This window comes from Calliphora vicina, chromosome 5 (genome assembly GCF_958450345.1).
Source record: "Calliphora vicina chromosome 5, idCalVici1.1, whole genome shotgun sequence".
NCBI lineage: Eukaryota > Metazoa > Arthropoda > Insecta > Diptera > Calliphoridae > Calliphora > Calliphora vicina.
Genome location: NC_088784.1, coordinates 70,588,305 through 70,605,259, shown reverse-complemented (window position 1 = coordinate 70,605,259; position 16,955 = coordinate 70,588,305). Strand labels below are relative to the sequence as shown.

The following is a 16,955-nucleotide window of genomic DNA, read 5'->3' as shown; positions in this document are numbered from 1 at the left end:
ACAGTATGAATTGACCTAGAATAACTGTGAAATGCAGGTGGATATTTCATGCTTTTCGGCAAACTATTTAAATTTCTAGTAATTATTTAGTTGTAAGCAAATTCCCACAGTTTCATTATTCCCTTCAAATCTCAAAAAAACAAAAATTAATGAAAATTTTCGGCATTTTCTTTAAGTGTATGTCATAAAGAAACTTTAAGAAGACTTTTTCCTTAAGTATACCTAAAAAAGCAAACACATATAGTTACACAAATTACACGACTAAAGGAATGTTGTGAACGAGTGAGTATTAATGTTTGAATTTCATTTCAGATATAAATATATCTATGTGTTGGTGTATGCTGTCTGTTTTTTTTTTATTGCAAACGTGTGTAAGTGGGCTGATTGTTGTTGGGTAGTCAGTCAATGAGAGCCGGTGGTGCTCTCTAATGTACAAGAATTAAAAAAACAAAAAAAAAAATAAAGAAGAAAAGAAAACAACAAAACTTTATGTAAGAAACTGTTATGTTGGTTGTAATATACATACATACTTATTTATTTATTTTTGTTCTCATTTTCAAAGTCTATTTTTAGGGATACAAATAATTTGTTGTTGTCTTTTCTGTATGTATGTATGTTTGTATTATTAAGGGGAGCCTCCAACTTGTTTATTTTATGTAAGGATACATACATACATTATGTAAATATGTTTATGCTTGTGTGTAAATATGTATGTATATGTTAATTTTTGTGTGGGCGGCTCTATTGTTGTTGCTGTAGGTTGTTGTTTTTTCTTCTTCTATTATTGAAGGTTGTAAGTGTCAATGCGTGCTCATTCAGACATTCATGCTCACTGTACACACTAACATACACAGACGAACATTTTCAACATCTAAACGTTTTACACTTGTCCACGCATTATACAACTGCATACATATATTTACGCAACATACTCATACATTCAGAAACATATCTGTTGCAATATAACAAAGCATCTTAAGTCGATTTAGGTTAAATTGTTTCTAAATTACATTTTCATGTAAAGTTACAAAGTTTCTTTAAGTTTTGGTTAAATTTTGGAATATAATTTAAATCTTTAAAGAATGATAACACTCTGCTACATAATGAAACTTTTTGTTAGAACATGAAAAGCGACCTAATGGGGGTTGTAGGCCCAGCTGAGGACAAACTAAAACAGTTTTCAAAGATTTTAAAACACCCTCAAACTTTTGAGATATTTTTAAAAAACTGTTTTAGGGTAGGTCGTAGTACTTTAGTACCTCTAATTCACACATTTTCGACCGATTTCAAAATTATAAACAACTATGGATAGACAAAGACTTAGGCTTTCATAAAATGTATACACGAAATGTAAGTAAGTTTTTATAAAAAGTTTCGCTTTATTTTTTCGTAATTTTTCATATTCAACAATAGTTAATTTAATTTTTTTCTATGAAAACCTATTCTTTTTTGCACAGTGTTTTAAAGACAACTTTATATAGGAAAAAATGAGATATTACTTGTTAAAATCGGTTTATATTTGCAAAAGTAATTAAACTTTTTTGAAAAAAGTTCGAACAAATTTACCTTCTAAATTCAAAATTTTACAAATTTTTTTTTTTACAGTTTTTTGTTTACTTTTATTTATATGCGCTGGGGGAGAAAATACTAAAAATGGTGTTAATTAAAAGTTGAATAACTTTTAGAATTTTCATCCGATTTGAATAATTAAAACCATGTTTTGTTAAGAACTAAATTTTCTATATATGTTGGTATAAATTTTTATAAACTTTCATATCAAAATAAGCAATGAAAAGCGACTAAAATCAAAAAAGATGATAAATTTTGTTTTTCTTTTAGATATTCTTAGCAAAAACAATACTTATAAATTAAAAATGTATCAAAAAATGCACGTCATTTTAAAGCGTAATCAGTTTTCTTTCCAAACCCGTTAAAAAATTTAAAGTCGGACAAAAAGTGACTAAGCTACAGGTCAATAAGTCGACGAACATCACTGAAAACGGTTTTTTCAGAATAACTTCTGTATTTGTGTGTGTTTCTGAAATTTTTAGCGACAATTTGTAGTGTACTCAGCAAGACCAATAACCCACACTAGGCCGTTTTCCAAGTTTTTTTTCCATCGTAGCACCGTGTAATTCACTTAAGTTGACTTAAATTTGAGAAATATTTATGTATGGTTTTACGAAATAATCAAATTATGTTGCTACAAAAATTTTAATAAATATCATAAAACTATGATTTTCAACTTAAGTGGTTTTAATGTATTGCCACAACAGCATCGACGAGCAGTTGCATTTAAAAACAGGCATTTTGAATATAATTAAAATTGTTTATACGTATGAGTAGGGATTGCTGCTGCAGATATTTTCATTGACATAAGAATGGTATTTAAAATTAATTAAAAAAGTTTTGAGTAAAAAAGGCTTTAACATAACTAGTAGATAGGTCCACAGAAACATCTACAACAGGATTTACAGTAGGGCAGAATCAAAATTTTTTGGAAATAAATCTGGCATTTCTGCTGGTACGGTATAAAGTTTGACGTGGGCGTAGACAAGGAAAAATCGAGATTAAGTTATTAAAATGGGCCCTACAAGTGGTCTCTTATAATTTCTGAGTTATAGGGATTTCAAAATTGAAATTTTAAAATTTTGCCGCTTTTTTAAAAACATAAGTCGTAATTTTGTACTGAATGGACTCGATTTTTTTGTTAGTTAGACAACTAAATTTTCAAAGCAATATCAGTTATGGATCCAAAAATAAACGATTTTCAATTTAATAATTCCAAAAGTAGATTTTTGCTGTTTTTCTGGGCGAAAAGGTGACTTAACTCTTTTTTTTATTAAAAAAAAACTTTCTTTAAGAACATATAACAATTTTATGTTTTTCTGTACACAGAAAAAACTATTTCTTAAACCGTTTCAATTCAAATATTTGTCACATATTGAACTGGTTTCAATTATCTCATAATTAAAACAAGTATTCATTTGCTCAAAAACAAAATTTTCTGATATTTTCTACTGAATTTTGAGTTTTGAATTTGATAATTTTTATAATTGAATACACAATTTTCGTTATTGGTTGAACTTTAAAACAAAAATTATTGAATAGATAATTTTCGTAATTGAAAACTAATTTTTGTTATTTTTTGTTTTTTCAATTACGAAAATTATCTATTGAATAATTTTTGTATTTAAATAATAACGAAATTTGTGTATTCAATTATCAAATACAAATTCAGTAGAAAATATCAGACAATTTTGTTTTTGAGCACATGAATACTTGATTCAATTATGAAATAATTGAAACCAGTTCAATATGTAATAAATGTTTGAATTGAAATATAGTTTTTTCTGTGTAAGGCATCTTTACGGAAAAGGTTTTGGTTTAAAAAAACATGTCCTAGTTTTCGAATATGTCGCACCTACACCCTTCGGAATATGACCTATTTTTATACAAATTTCAACTTTGCCCCACATTAGTTGAAATTAAAAAAAATCATGCTTTTTGTTACAAATTTTCTGTAACAAGTAAAGATAATTTCATTTTGGAAACCAGAAAAATCTTTATTGTTCCTTGTGAAAAATTGTTATTACAATAAAATTAATTTAAACTTTATTTTTACACTCGGGAATAGTATATCTATGTATAAGCATATACAAAATATCATTAGGTCCCCTAGTCAATTATATATAAACAAAACAAAAATGAAGAAATCGAGACAGATTTATATAAAAGTTAAGAAAAATTTACATATTTAAGAAATCCTTTTTTTCTTAAGAAATTAAAATTAAATTCATAAAAGGAAAATTTGTTTAAAAAATGTCTGAATTAATTTTGTTCTTTCTTAACTTCTTATATTTATTTTCAGAGACTTAAAGAAAAATAACTTTTGAGGAATATGAATTTTAACAAATGCACAGTTACTGTTGAATTTTTCGAATTAACCATGGGAGCGTATAAGTAACATTTGTCAATCATAACAAGTATACTCTGGAATAAAATTAAATCTTTTTGTAAAACAAAATTTGGTCATAACTAAAATATTACTTAAAAATACGGAATCTACAATATATGACGTATCTTTTGAGCGCGATTTTTCTTTTCGTATGTAAAGCCCGACCAACCAGACGAATCAAAACCAAAGCCAAATATTCATGGGTAAGGTAATTCTCTGTAATATGTGGGAACAATTATGAGCTTAAATCTGACCAGCTCATCACAAGGAACCTGTACCGAACGCAATTGATTCGTTTGAAGAGAGCATTGACTAAAAAACCCAGAATATGTGGCCAGGCATGAAACTGTAATATTCCATATATTGACTATTTAGAATCAAGTGGTCTTGCCTCATCCGTTTTATAGTCCAGACCTTTTCCCGTACGACTACTATTTGTTTCGATCAATGAAGAACGCTCATTATGGGATACTCTCCACTTTGGAACAGAGTAAACGTTATTGGCTTGATTCAAAAAAAAAAAAAAAAATTTGCTTAGTCGATTTTTTTTGTTAAAAGAATAAAAATTAAAATGTCCAGGGGACTCCAAAAGGGTATTAGGTTACTGACAATGGTACACGTCGGAAGACCCAAGGTTAACAACATGTGTTTTACTGAGCTCTTTGGTGGATCAGAAGCAACTTCTTGAGACATAAGTCTTTGGATAATTCACTCAGACTTTTGCCATGGAAACTGCATACACAGAAAAAATTATATTTCAATTCAAACATTTATCCCATATTGAACTGGTTTCAATTATTTCATAATTAAATCAAGTATTGATTTGCTCAAAAACAAAATTTCTTCATATTTTCTATTGAATTTTGAGTTTTGAATTTGTTAATTTTACAATTGAATATACAATTTTCGTTATAGGTTGAATTTCAAATGCAAAAATTATTGAATAGATAATTTTTGTATTTGAAATTCAACCAATAACGAAAATTGTATATTAAATTGTCAAAATAATCAAATTCAAAACTCAAAATTCAATAGAAAATATCAAGAAATTTTGTTTTTGAGTAAAATGAATACTTGTTTTAATTATGAAATAATTGAAACCAATTCAATATGTTACAAATATTTCAATTGAAACGGTTTAAGAAATAGTTTTTTCTGTGTATATGCACGAAATTCACTATTTTCCAATTTCTCGTCAAGTCTCGAGGTAGTCTGCTATCAATGGGTAATTTTGCTAACGATTTTATAGGAATCGTGACGTAAAGCTTTTCACTGGGGTTAAAAGTAAATAAAACTTCATTGACATATTGCCAGTATTGAAAATCTTATTCTATTTGTAGCAAAATTAAATAAATGATTGGAAAATTTTGACTCAGGCAATATGTCAATGAAGTTTTAACGAAATACTCTAACAAATAAATAGTAATTCGTTATCTTTTTATACCAAATTTTTTAAAAAAACTCTAATTTTGATGACATTGTTGAAAAGGCTAACTTTTGCCTTGATTAATAACTGCTATTCTGAATTTGTTTCACTTAAACTGTACCTCATTATAAAATGATAGTAAATTGAACAAATTATTGCCAAAAATTACATTTCTTTTCGAAATCTTTAAAGTTCATTTCGTAGACACGCTAAAGCTATGAAAGGTATTGAACTAATTTTTATTTGCTTTAATTCTCATATATATTTTTAATAAAATCATAAAGATTTAAATAAAATTTTATGAATTGTTTTTAACAAAATTTTAAAAAGTTGGAAATTGGAGTTTTGAATATGAATAAAAAATTACATTTATTTTGCCAGATGAAGAACAATTCATATATACAGACTCAAAAATTAGTAAACACCACAAATTATTTGATATTTTTTATGATAATGAAATTCCTAAAATCTATCCATCGATTAAAATGTAAAGGCTTTGATTTATTGGAGATTGTGCTGAATAATAGATTCGGTTCTGGAAGATTTAAGTCGGACTATGATATTAAAAAATCAAAAAATTCACTGGTATTTACTCACTACCATATAATACCCTACACTAAGTAAAAGAGAAAAAAAAAATTTCTTTTAAAATTTCATTAATTTATATTTTTGAGTGATTTTCCGAAGTGGGCCTTATATGGGGGCTATGACCAATTATGAACCGATCACCATGAAATTAAGTCGTGTGATTTATGTCTATATTAAAGTTAACTATGTTGAATTTTGTGTGTTTACCAACATTTTTAAGCGATTTATGCACGTTAAAGTGATTTTCGGAAGCGGGTCTATATGGGAGCTTTGACTAATTATGGACCGATCGTAACAAAATTTGGTGACATGCATTTTGTGTATATAAAACTTATTTGGAGCGGAATTTGTGGAGATACAGATATAAATTAAACATTTATGACCGATAAAGTCCAATTTCTGGAGGACATTTGTATGGGGGCTAGGTGAAATAATGGACCGATTTCGGCCAGTTTTAATAGGCTTGGTTCTTGAGCCGAAAAAATAATATCTATCAAATTTCATCGAAATATCTTCAAAATTGCGACCTGTAATCTGCCCACAAAGTTTACATGGACAGCCAGCCGACCAGACGGACGGACGGACATCGCTTAATCGATTCTAAGTCGATCGGTATACTTTAAGGTGGGTGTTAGACTAATATTTTTGGGCGTTACAAACATCTGCACAAACGCATTATACCCTCCCCACTATGGTGGTGTAGGGTATAATGATAGTCGAAATTCACAAAAAGTGCAGAGTGAAAAAAGTACCAATAAGTCCCGCATATATTGTGGTGTGTAATTACTAGGGTATTCATTCGACTAATGATCGTTCGATTAATCGAATAATTATTCGAACAATTTAGAAATGGTCATTTTCGAATAACGATTAATACGAACAATTTTACGTAGAATAATCGAATAAAACGAATAAATGTTCATATATATTTAAATTTATTAAATTCCTTAAAATTTTACATAATTTCAAATTTAAGTAAGTAATAATGACTCACAAAAATTGTATTGTTTCTGAAATTCGACAAATAACTAAAGACAAAGGGACTTTCGATCACTGTAGATGAGTGTTCCGATAGCTCCTTCTATATATATATATATTACTGCAAGAAGTTACAATTCTAAAAACAAATCTTTCAAAATTTTTAACTTAGGACTTAGACCAATGAAAATAAAAGTTACGGAATAAGATATTTGTTATTTAGCTGGCGAGATATTAGAAGAATCGCAATTAATAATCAAAATATTAACTTAGATTAAAGTGGAGCTGAATATAATGGAGAATGTGATTTTGAAACGGTTGTCGAAAGTGATATTGAGGATGACATTTATAATGATTACATTGAAATAGATGAAGGCCATGATCTTAAAATATATGTATATAAGTGATGTTATTAACCGCGTACGTAAGTGTTGCAAAATATTTAATAAATCGAATGATAAACACAAATATTGCAAACTAACGTTTTGTTGCAAGAAAAGCATGGAGTTCGCCTTACACATCATTTTGAACACCGTTGAACATCTTTGTCTAACATGGTAATAAACTTTTTGCGTATTTGTAAATGCGTCAATCATGCACTGCCTGACTTCAAATTAGCCACGTTCACTGACAATGATATCAAACTTTGGATAGATTCCCTTTATTGTGTAATTCCCCAAGACCACTTTATTAAGCAAAGATTCGGCAACATTGATAGAGCTTGATGTATAACACAATTTGTTATAAATAATTTAGAAATAGTGAATAATTAATTTACTAAAGAATTAGTTACTCAATTTAAAACCCGAATTAATGAACGACATAAAAAAAGTTCTTAATACGTTTATATTGTATTTGAATTCAGGATCATATTCAACTAGCTCAAATTTTGTAAAGCATAGCTCCAAAACGGAAACTAAAGGGTTTGCTAGTCAATTGTTGTGTAGATTGTTCGGCAGTTAATCTGATCAGAATATTTCTGTTGAAATTTAATAATGTTTTTTAACATTATCAATACTTGAATTGCTAACTTTAATGTTGTTTTTTGTTTTTCTTTAACAATAAAATATTAAAAAACCGACATCAAAACTTCATTCTTTACTTTTTTAAAAAAATTTTAATTATTGGAATTATTCGATTAATTTTAAACGTGTGATCGAATTATTCGAATAAGTTAAAATCTCGTATTCGAATTATTCGAACAAGAGAAAAATCGAATCATTCGAATACCCTAGTAATTACAATGGATTACGACAATATTATGTTTTAAACTCTAATTAAATATGATTGATTAAATATTTTTGGATAAACTTTTTTTATAGAGCTAAATAATTATATGGTCTACGTTTCGTATGAGGAATATTTGCGTTTAATATACATTGTCTGTCTATGGGGTGGTATGAGTAATATTTTTTCAAAATATTAATTTTATTTTACTTGACTATTTTTTATTACATTCTTAATACTAACTTAAAATGCTTAAAAGCTTACAAAAATAAACAAATACAAGCTTTATTCTCTAACCTTCAATAAAATAAAACATTAACACTATCAAAAAGTCCTTATTTTTGTTAAATGTTAAAAAATTTAATTAGAAAACTTGAGATTTTTCTGGTTAGAATTAAATTCATAAGAAAAACTAATAAATCTTAACAATAAACATACGTAAATTTCCTTAATTGTTTAAATTAATAATAAATTATTTATGACATTATTTAATATACATATATAAAAAAAACAACTCCCAAACCAGAGAGATAAAACCTTAAAAATCGTTAAATTCATTCATGTGTGTGTTTTAAGTTAAGCTGTATGTACAAATTCTATAGAAAAAAGTTCTGGTACGAGTAAAAACAAAAATCAGTTTGGTCCTGTTTTTGGCAGTTTTCATTTTCATTTTAATTTTAATTTATTTTCTTTTGTTAATAAAAACTGCATTTAATATTTTTTGTTAATTGTTGTTGGTGACACTAATTGAAATCCATGATAATTGTGATGATTTGAATGGTGCATGAATTATAATGACGTTGTGAAGATGATTTTTTATTTATTGATGACCTTAACGATGGCTATTGAATTGATAGATAGAGAGATTGATTGATGGATTGATTGAGTAATTAAAATAATTTTGAGAGTGCCGTTAAATAAATCCTGTTTTGTTATGTATTTGCATACTACCTTATAGTAGACGTAGGCATTGTCCATAAGTTTGGGTTTACTTGTTTTGTTTGGGGGTTTAAGCCTTTCGCAGCTGGGATATTAATCCTAAAAATATGCTACGTTTTGAAACGTAATTAATTTGTTAGTTTCTTTTTTGTTGGTAAGTTGCAGTTCCCTACTGCTGCTGTTGCTGTTGTTGCTGCAGCTGCTTTGTTTTTATTGTTATTGCTGTTGCTGTCGTAGTAGTGACCAGTTACTTTTAAAGGTCACTACTTATTAAGCTTTTTGTCGTATGCGTACGTTGTTGTTGTTGCTGTAGTAGCTGTATGAGTGAGCAAAAGAGAGCTACACACAGAGAGAGAGAGAATAGTTTCTACGTTTTTGTGGGTTGTATGTGTGTTTGGGGGGTCAGACAGGCTGCCAGCCAGTCCCACTATTACGGTACGTATGAGTATTTTCTTGTTTTTAGGTTTGTTTTCGTAGTTTTTCTGTTTGAATTATTAATCTAAAATTCTCTTGCTCTGGTTTTCTGCCTACTCGTTTCTTTTTTTTTGTTTCCTCTTTCTCCTCCTGTTATGCTCTCCCTCGTTAGTTTGTTGTAAATATGTGGAGGGGTTTGTTTTTTATTCTTATGCTCCAATATTTTTTTGTCGCCTCTTGCTCTGTGTCGCTTGCGTTGGTTAATGTTTTCCTTGTTGGAGTGTAATTCGATAGCTTGGAATCTGTGTGTGTTTGTGTGGCTGTGAATTTGTTATTTTTTTGTTTTTCTTAATATGATGTTTCCTGGTAATTATCTTTTGCTATTGTTTTTTTTGTTGTTCCTGCCCTCTTAGTATTGGTTTTGTTGTCTTATTATGGCTTTTGGTCATAAATTTATAATGTGATGTTTGATGGTAGCTGGTTTACTTGCTTCTACTCCCACTCACAAGTGAAGCATAGAAATTTCTATGTCCGTCCGTCTGTCTGTCTTTCTGTTTGTCTGTACATACGTCAGTTTATAGGTCTGTTCCCGCCTGTCGTTCCAATTTGTTTCTTGCTTCTTGGTACAAATAGTGAGTGAACTTCTTTCTTTCTTGTCTTGTCTTGAAGCTGAGGAAATCTTATATATGTTGTTAAGTTATTGTTGTTTTTTATTATTAATTTTCGTTGTATTTGCTGTTGTTATTTTTTTAATATTTTGTATATTTTTTATATGGACTTTTGTCCCGATTTCGTTGTTTTTTTCTTGTGTGTGTTATATTTAGCTTTTGGCTTTGCTTTGCCTTTTGGCTGGCTGGTTGCTTGATTTGTTGTTGTTTTAAAATTATTGATTTTATTTTATTTTTGCATAGAACACAAACATTTATTTGCACCTTGTTAAATTTTTAATTTTTTTTCCTCTAGAATTTTATTTTTTATATTTTATTAAAAATAATAATAATTTTGTTTGCCACTTGATTTAATTGCTTTATTTTTTCTTTCGTGTGTTGTGTAAAGGCACCAGGGGGAATCAAAAATTATGTGTATATCCTTTTAAAAGGATGTATATTTTTGTAACAATTGCTTTGAGTTGTAGATTCTTTTTCTTTTTTTGCCTCAAACAAACTTGAAATTTTTTTTCTTTAACACATTTTTATCATTTTCTTAAACGCGCCGCCGTCTTTTCTTTTTTTTACATTTTACTTTAAAGAATTTAGCAGAAAAGAAATTTCTATATTTATATTTTATTTTAGCTTTGAATTTCTTTCTAAATTTGAATTATTAGATATTTTTTGCTTGTATTTTTTGCGTCCAATAGTAAAGCTATTTTTGGTATAAACGATTTTATTCTTATTTTTTATTTTATTTTTTTTTTATTATTTTGTATCTTTTTTATGTTGAAATATTTGTGTTTGAACGACACACACTCTCGCGCGTTGCTTCGTTTCGTGTTTCAAAACCTTAAACGTTGCTTATACAACTGCCCTTACATACGTAGCTTTAATGCTCGGTAGGCCTTCAAAAGTGCATTCCAATGCAAGAAAAAGCTTCAAAGCTTCTTCACTCTCCAAGTGCATATGTTTTTTTTTCTGTGTGTGTTGTAACTGTAACTGTAAGTGTTTTGTTATTGTTATTGTATTTGTTTGCTTAAGCTTTCTTGTTTGCTCTCTGCATTTGGTACTTTCGTAGTGTTATTTCCTCTCTGTGCGTGTGAAAGCTTTTTAAGGGTTTACATTAAAGCTGTTCAAAGTATTGATTTCTTTTTTGATAAACTCAAAACGTACTACAACATAAAGCTCCTTTTTGTGTGTGAGTTTGTTTGTAAGCTTCATTCCAACAATAGATGATGTTACGCGGAACATTAAAGTCTTTTTTTGTTGTTGTTTTTGTTTTGCTTTCTGTTAATTCTTTATATCCTTGTTCTCGTTTAACGACATTTAATATGGCTTTTTTCGCCTGCTTCTCTGGTGTGCATTTAAAATGCTACAGCAAAGGACTATGTTTAAGTACCGCCACAGACAGAATGAAGGCGCTAGGCGTTGCGTTGTCTTCTGCTGTTATTTCTAAAATTATATGAGAGAGTTTCACAGTTTGTGATCAGCTCTATTAGTTACATTGATGTGGCAATAACTCAACATAACCTAGATATCCATAGTTCTTTTTGTTTTTTGGCAAGTAATTCCAGACCGAGCGGCTCCAATTTGTAATAAAAATAAACAAGTCGTCTAACAAAACTCTACTGCTACCTACTTAATGATATTGGCTTACATATTATGTTTTATGACCTCTTAAATTACTCACATTTTTATGTAAACAATTATATATTAAATATTCTTAGAATCAATTGGTTGATTCAAACGGTCTGCTCTTAAGTCATATTGTCATAATGTCCTAATATATTATGATAGTTTAAACAAATTGGTATTGTACTTCAAACTAAAGAGTGTAATTTTATGACAAAACAATAAACATAGTTCAAAAAGTCGTATTAGTTTAGAACGTTTTTGTTTGAAGCACAACAGCAATTTGTTTAAACTATCATAATATATTAGGACATTATGACAATATGACTTAATAGGAGACCATTTGAGTCCCCTATATATCTGATTTTACATTTTATCTGTCACAGAATTTGAACGAATGTAGAAAAGTAGGCAAAATTTTAATTTTTTAAGTATTTGCTTAGAATTCTTAACTTAAATTCGCACAACACAATTCTCATTCGAAATAGTTTGTATAATTTTTGTTTTTTTTTTAAATTTGTATTTTTAGTTGGCATGACTTCCATATTACTTATATAAAACTTATTTGGAGCGAAGTTTGTATAAATACCTACATATATAAATTAAATATTTATGACCTATAAAGTCATATTTCGGGAGACAATTTGTATGGGGGCTATGTGAAATAATAGATCGATTTCAGCAAGTTTCAATAGACTTTGTTGTTGGACCGAAAAAATTTGATGTACCAAATTTTATCGAAATACGTATCGTCAAAAAACAGACAGCCAGACAGCCAGCCAGCCAGAAGGACGGGCGGACATCAATCGATACAGAAAGTGTTTCTGAGTCGATTGGTATACTTTAGACAAATATTTTTGGACGTTAAAAATATCTGCACAAACGCATTACACGCTCCCCTTATGGTGGTGTAGGGTATAAAATTTAACAATTTGTACAGAATAACAGAATGTCCAATGTGACATGAGCTTTGTGGCACGTAACGATTAGTGTGTCCCACTAATGACAGTTAAAGAAAATTGTAGAAAGATCACGAGAGATGGCGTGTGTATAAATAGTGGTCATGGTTGCAGTCGTGAGTGAGTTTTATCAGAGACGCTATTCGAATAAACATCAACTGAGTGCCTTAAAGTGTGCTGTATTTTCAAGTGAATTCGTGTACATTATAAAGTGTGTCTGTATTTCTGCGAATTTATAAACGTGTGAAAAAACTCTGAGTGATTATTTAATTATGTTGTTGTACATTTTAAATAAATAAAGAGTTGTTACTATTTTTAAACTACTAAACTGTTTTTATTTGCAATCAAAAGTATCCGGTTTATTTAAAGGAAATAAACCAACATTTTGAAAAGGTTTAAACGTAACAGTATTTTTGAGATTTTTTTAGATTTTTCGGAAGAGGTTTAGAGGTCGCTCAAGTCGAGTTTTTGACAAAAATCGAGTTTCTCGGCCTTTTTTTGAGTTTTCTTTATAACTTTGTCAAAACCCACGATTTTTTTTACTATTGCGCAAACATTTTAAAAAAAGGATGTCTAAACCTTATTTTGGTGTGCAAAAACGATTGTGTTTTGCAATGAATTGGTGCCCTAAATTACAAAACTTTGATGAAAAAACTAGCAATGCAGTTTGAAAGATCAATTAATTCCCAATAATTTAGGTACAACATTTTTTGAATTTGCTTTTAACGTTCCTAAGTTATACCGGTTTTCAACTTTGAAGTTATGATATTAAGTATTATAAACTGTTTGCTTCGTATGGGAGCTATGGCTAATTATAGACCGATCGTTATACAATTTGGTGACATAACTTTTGTATATGATATAAAATATTTTTATTGAATACGAACATTTCTAAGAGATTTATGCTAGTTAAAGTGATCTTCGGAAGTGGACCTTATATGGGAGCTATGAATAATTATGGACCGATCGTCACAAAATTTGGTAGGAGCGAGTTTAGCTTATATAAAACTTATTTGTGCGGAATTTGGTTTAAATATCTTTTTTACTAAGATATTATCTTAGTAATAAAGCTTATCTATTTTTAGATAGGGCAATCGTATGGGGGCTAGTAGAAATAATGGATCTATTCCATTATTTCTGTGCCAATAGAAAAGCTTGTACCAAATTTTATCTTTGAAGTTGTGACCTGTAGTTTGATTACACTATGGTATTGTTTACATAAAACTTTTCGTTTTCTTATATAACTCAGGAACGATAAAAGCTAATTCAAAAATTGTTGTCACTTAATTATTAAGAGTTAATTGATCTTTCAAACTGCATTGTTAGTTTTTTTTCATTTTCATAAAAGTTTTAAAAGTTATAAAACTAATAGTTTTTGCACACCAAAATAAAGCTTTGGGATTTTTCTTTTAAAATGTTTCCAAAAAAGTAAAAAAAATCGTGGATTTTGACAAAACTATGAAGAAAACTCTAAAAAGGCCGACAAACCAGATTTTTGGCAAAAACTCGACTCTTCCGAAAAATCTGAAAAAATCTCAAAAATTTAGAGCTCCTTAATTAGCCAACTCTTTGCAAAGACTAATAGACTAATAGAATAAACTTATTTTACAGGAAATTGTCCAATGATATCAAATATGCTACTCTTATTACAATCAGATTTTTGATTCAGAAGGGATAGCCCTTCAAAGTTGACTAATTTTCAGTGTTAAAAAGACACAATTTTTATGTAAAACTACGTAACGGTTTCTCATTCTTTTTGATTATATTGATAGATATATTTATTAAAAAAAGTATAATACTGTTTGCTTTTGTATTTCTCCAGGAAAATCGATATTTACCATTTATCCATTTTTTTCAATATTTCTCAACTTTAATGGAAAATAAAAAAATATATAAATTTCTATATTTGCCATATTTTCAAAATAAGTTCTTTGATTATTCCTTTACAAAAATCCAGCTGCCAGTCCTTGCCCCATTTTTTGATAGAGGTAAAATTTTGAAAAAAGACATGGTTATAAAAATGTGTTGCATGCATTTTTGGGTAACCGTGAAAACCCATTAGATATACCTTCTTTAACGGATTGTGAACAATATTTTACAAAAAATTTAAAAATAATTTCAAAAATAAATTTAATCCTTTCTGGAATATTTTACAAAAAAATTAAAAAAGAAAATTTTGAATATTTTCTGGAATAATTTTATATCATAAAAGCTTTAAAAATTGACATAAAAAATCAAAAATTTTAAAAAATATTTTATTTTACTTCCCATAAAATTGATTTTTCCACAAATTTCAAGTTTGCTAACCCATAACTAGGCACCTAAAAGGTGTAGAATCCTTTTAAAACACACATTTCATAGAATCCTTTTAAAATACGCTTTTTTTATGATTTTGAAATTTTTTGATTATCTCAATTGGTTCAAAAGTTATGAATTTTTCTACGAAAAAACTTAAATGGGCTAATTTTTAAATCTATTTATCCAGTAATTGTGCAACATTTCCCTGTGTTTTAATAAAAATTTACAAATATTCAAAGGGCATAAATTCGACCCCAATGGTGAAAGTGTTAAAATTCTTAGATGTAAGGGTATAAGCGACAACTGAGGAGCCGCAGAACAAAATGGACTTTTTTGAAAATTTAAAAATTTTGGGAAGTTGATTTTTTCTAGAAGATTTCAACCCAAATATTATGAAAAAACCAAAAACTCAATTTGTAAAAAAATTCGAAAAAGTACCTTTTGTTCTGCGGCTCCTCAACTAAGCATACAAAATCATGTCTTCTGTAAGGATTAGGATAAGTTTGAGAGCGAACCCAAAGCTAACACTTTTTCTAACAGAATACATGATTTTTGTATGGAGACAGGTTTTTGTTTTGATTTGTTCTGTTTAAATCATTAATTTTGCTGTATCGCTAACAATTATACACTATACTCTATTTAAAAAAGTTCGAACAAATTCAGCTTTTCTTAAGAGATTCCAAAAGAATCTGAATAATTTGTTCCAGCTCAATAACTTTCAGTGCTACGAAACAAATTTTGCGGAGTTCTAGCTTAAAAAGAAGCAAATTTTTTTAGATGCCATCCTATTGTAAATGAACATCAATTTAACCATTACCATGCATCTAAACGTACTACATATGTAACAACAATATTGATGCCCTGCATCAAGCAATTTCCCAATTTAAAGCGATTTTTTTTTATCTCACATTTTACAAGATTACAAACTCCCATTCAAACCGAGTGACTTTTAAACTTTTAATAAATTTGAAACATTAAAGCTAAAATTACGGAAATTGTTCATTAAACTCAAGTAATTGAAATGAAAACGAACGAACCAGTACTAAAAAATAAAAAAAAAGAAACAAAACAGCAGTTGGCATAAATGTTGATTTTGTGTGCCAAAAAAAAAAAAAAAAAAAAAATCACGAAAAGAACAAAAAGAAAAATCTTTAAGATTAACTTTTATTTAATGTTCAAAGGATTAAAGAGAATTTGATAGTTGAGCAGTAAAATGGAAAGTTATCTAGGTTTATGGATCACTGGACGGAATTGACAAGAAGTTGGATTACAAAACATTCATCTCATTTCGTTTCGTATCGTTTTATTTTAATTTTTTCTTTTTCATTTTATCATACTCTCATTATTTAAATATTTTCTTTAGTTGTGTAGTTTACTGAAATACAATAGCAACACAGCTGGTAATTAAAATTTACATTAAAGTAAATACACAATGTAGGATGTGCAAATATTTGCGGTTCATTAGAGATGATAAGAATAAATGAAGAGTGTAATTTGAATCGTTTCTATTTTTCCCCCCCTACAAACAATACAGATTAGTGCAGCAATTGAGGATTACATGTTTAAAACTGATGTTTATTATTCAGAATCATTTTCTCGATTTGATATCTATGTCTGTAATTTTGTAACATTGATTGGTTCTTTAACTTAAAATGTTCTAGAAATTTATAAATATAATTAATTGTGATTAATTCCTGATTACAAAAATGTGATTAGAGTTAAGTGATCATACTATCCAAAGTCATATTTCCCCTACAAAAATTAAAAAATATTTTGTTCATCACATTTCAAATGACCCAAAAAAATATACACATGTTCCCAAACGTCCTGCTGCCCCAAAAACAGACAGACAAACTTAGTTAGAAAAACATAATAATTGCATTTGA

At 28.5% G+C, this 16,955-nt stretch overlaps 1 protein-coding gene across 3 annotated transcripts in view; it reads right to left on the bottom strand.

The window, feature by feature from the left end:
- brp (bruchpilot) overlaps window positions 1–16,955 on the bottom strand; it is a 205,482-nt gene that overhangs the window by 91,767 nt on the left and 96,760 nt on the right. The window contains exon 1 of one of the 3 annotated variants that reach the window (XM_065510619.1): window positions 9,129–9,250. The exons of the other annotated variants lie outside the window; for them this stretch is intronic. Within the exon in view, the coding sequence (XP_065366691.1) occupies window positions 9,129–9,155 (27 nt within the window). The 5' untranslated portion in view covers window positions 9,156–9,250. Of the gene's footprint in view, window positions 1–9,128; window positions 9,251–16,955 lie in introns of those variants that run through there. 3 annotated transcript variants of the gene reach the window in all.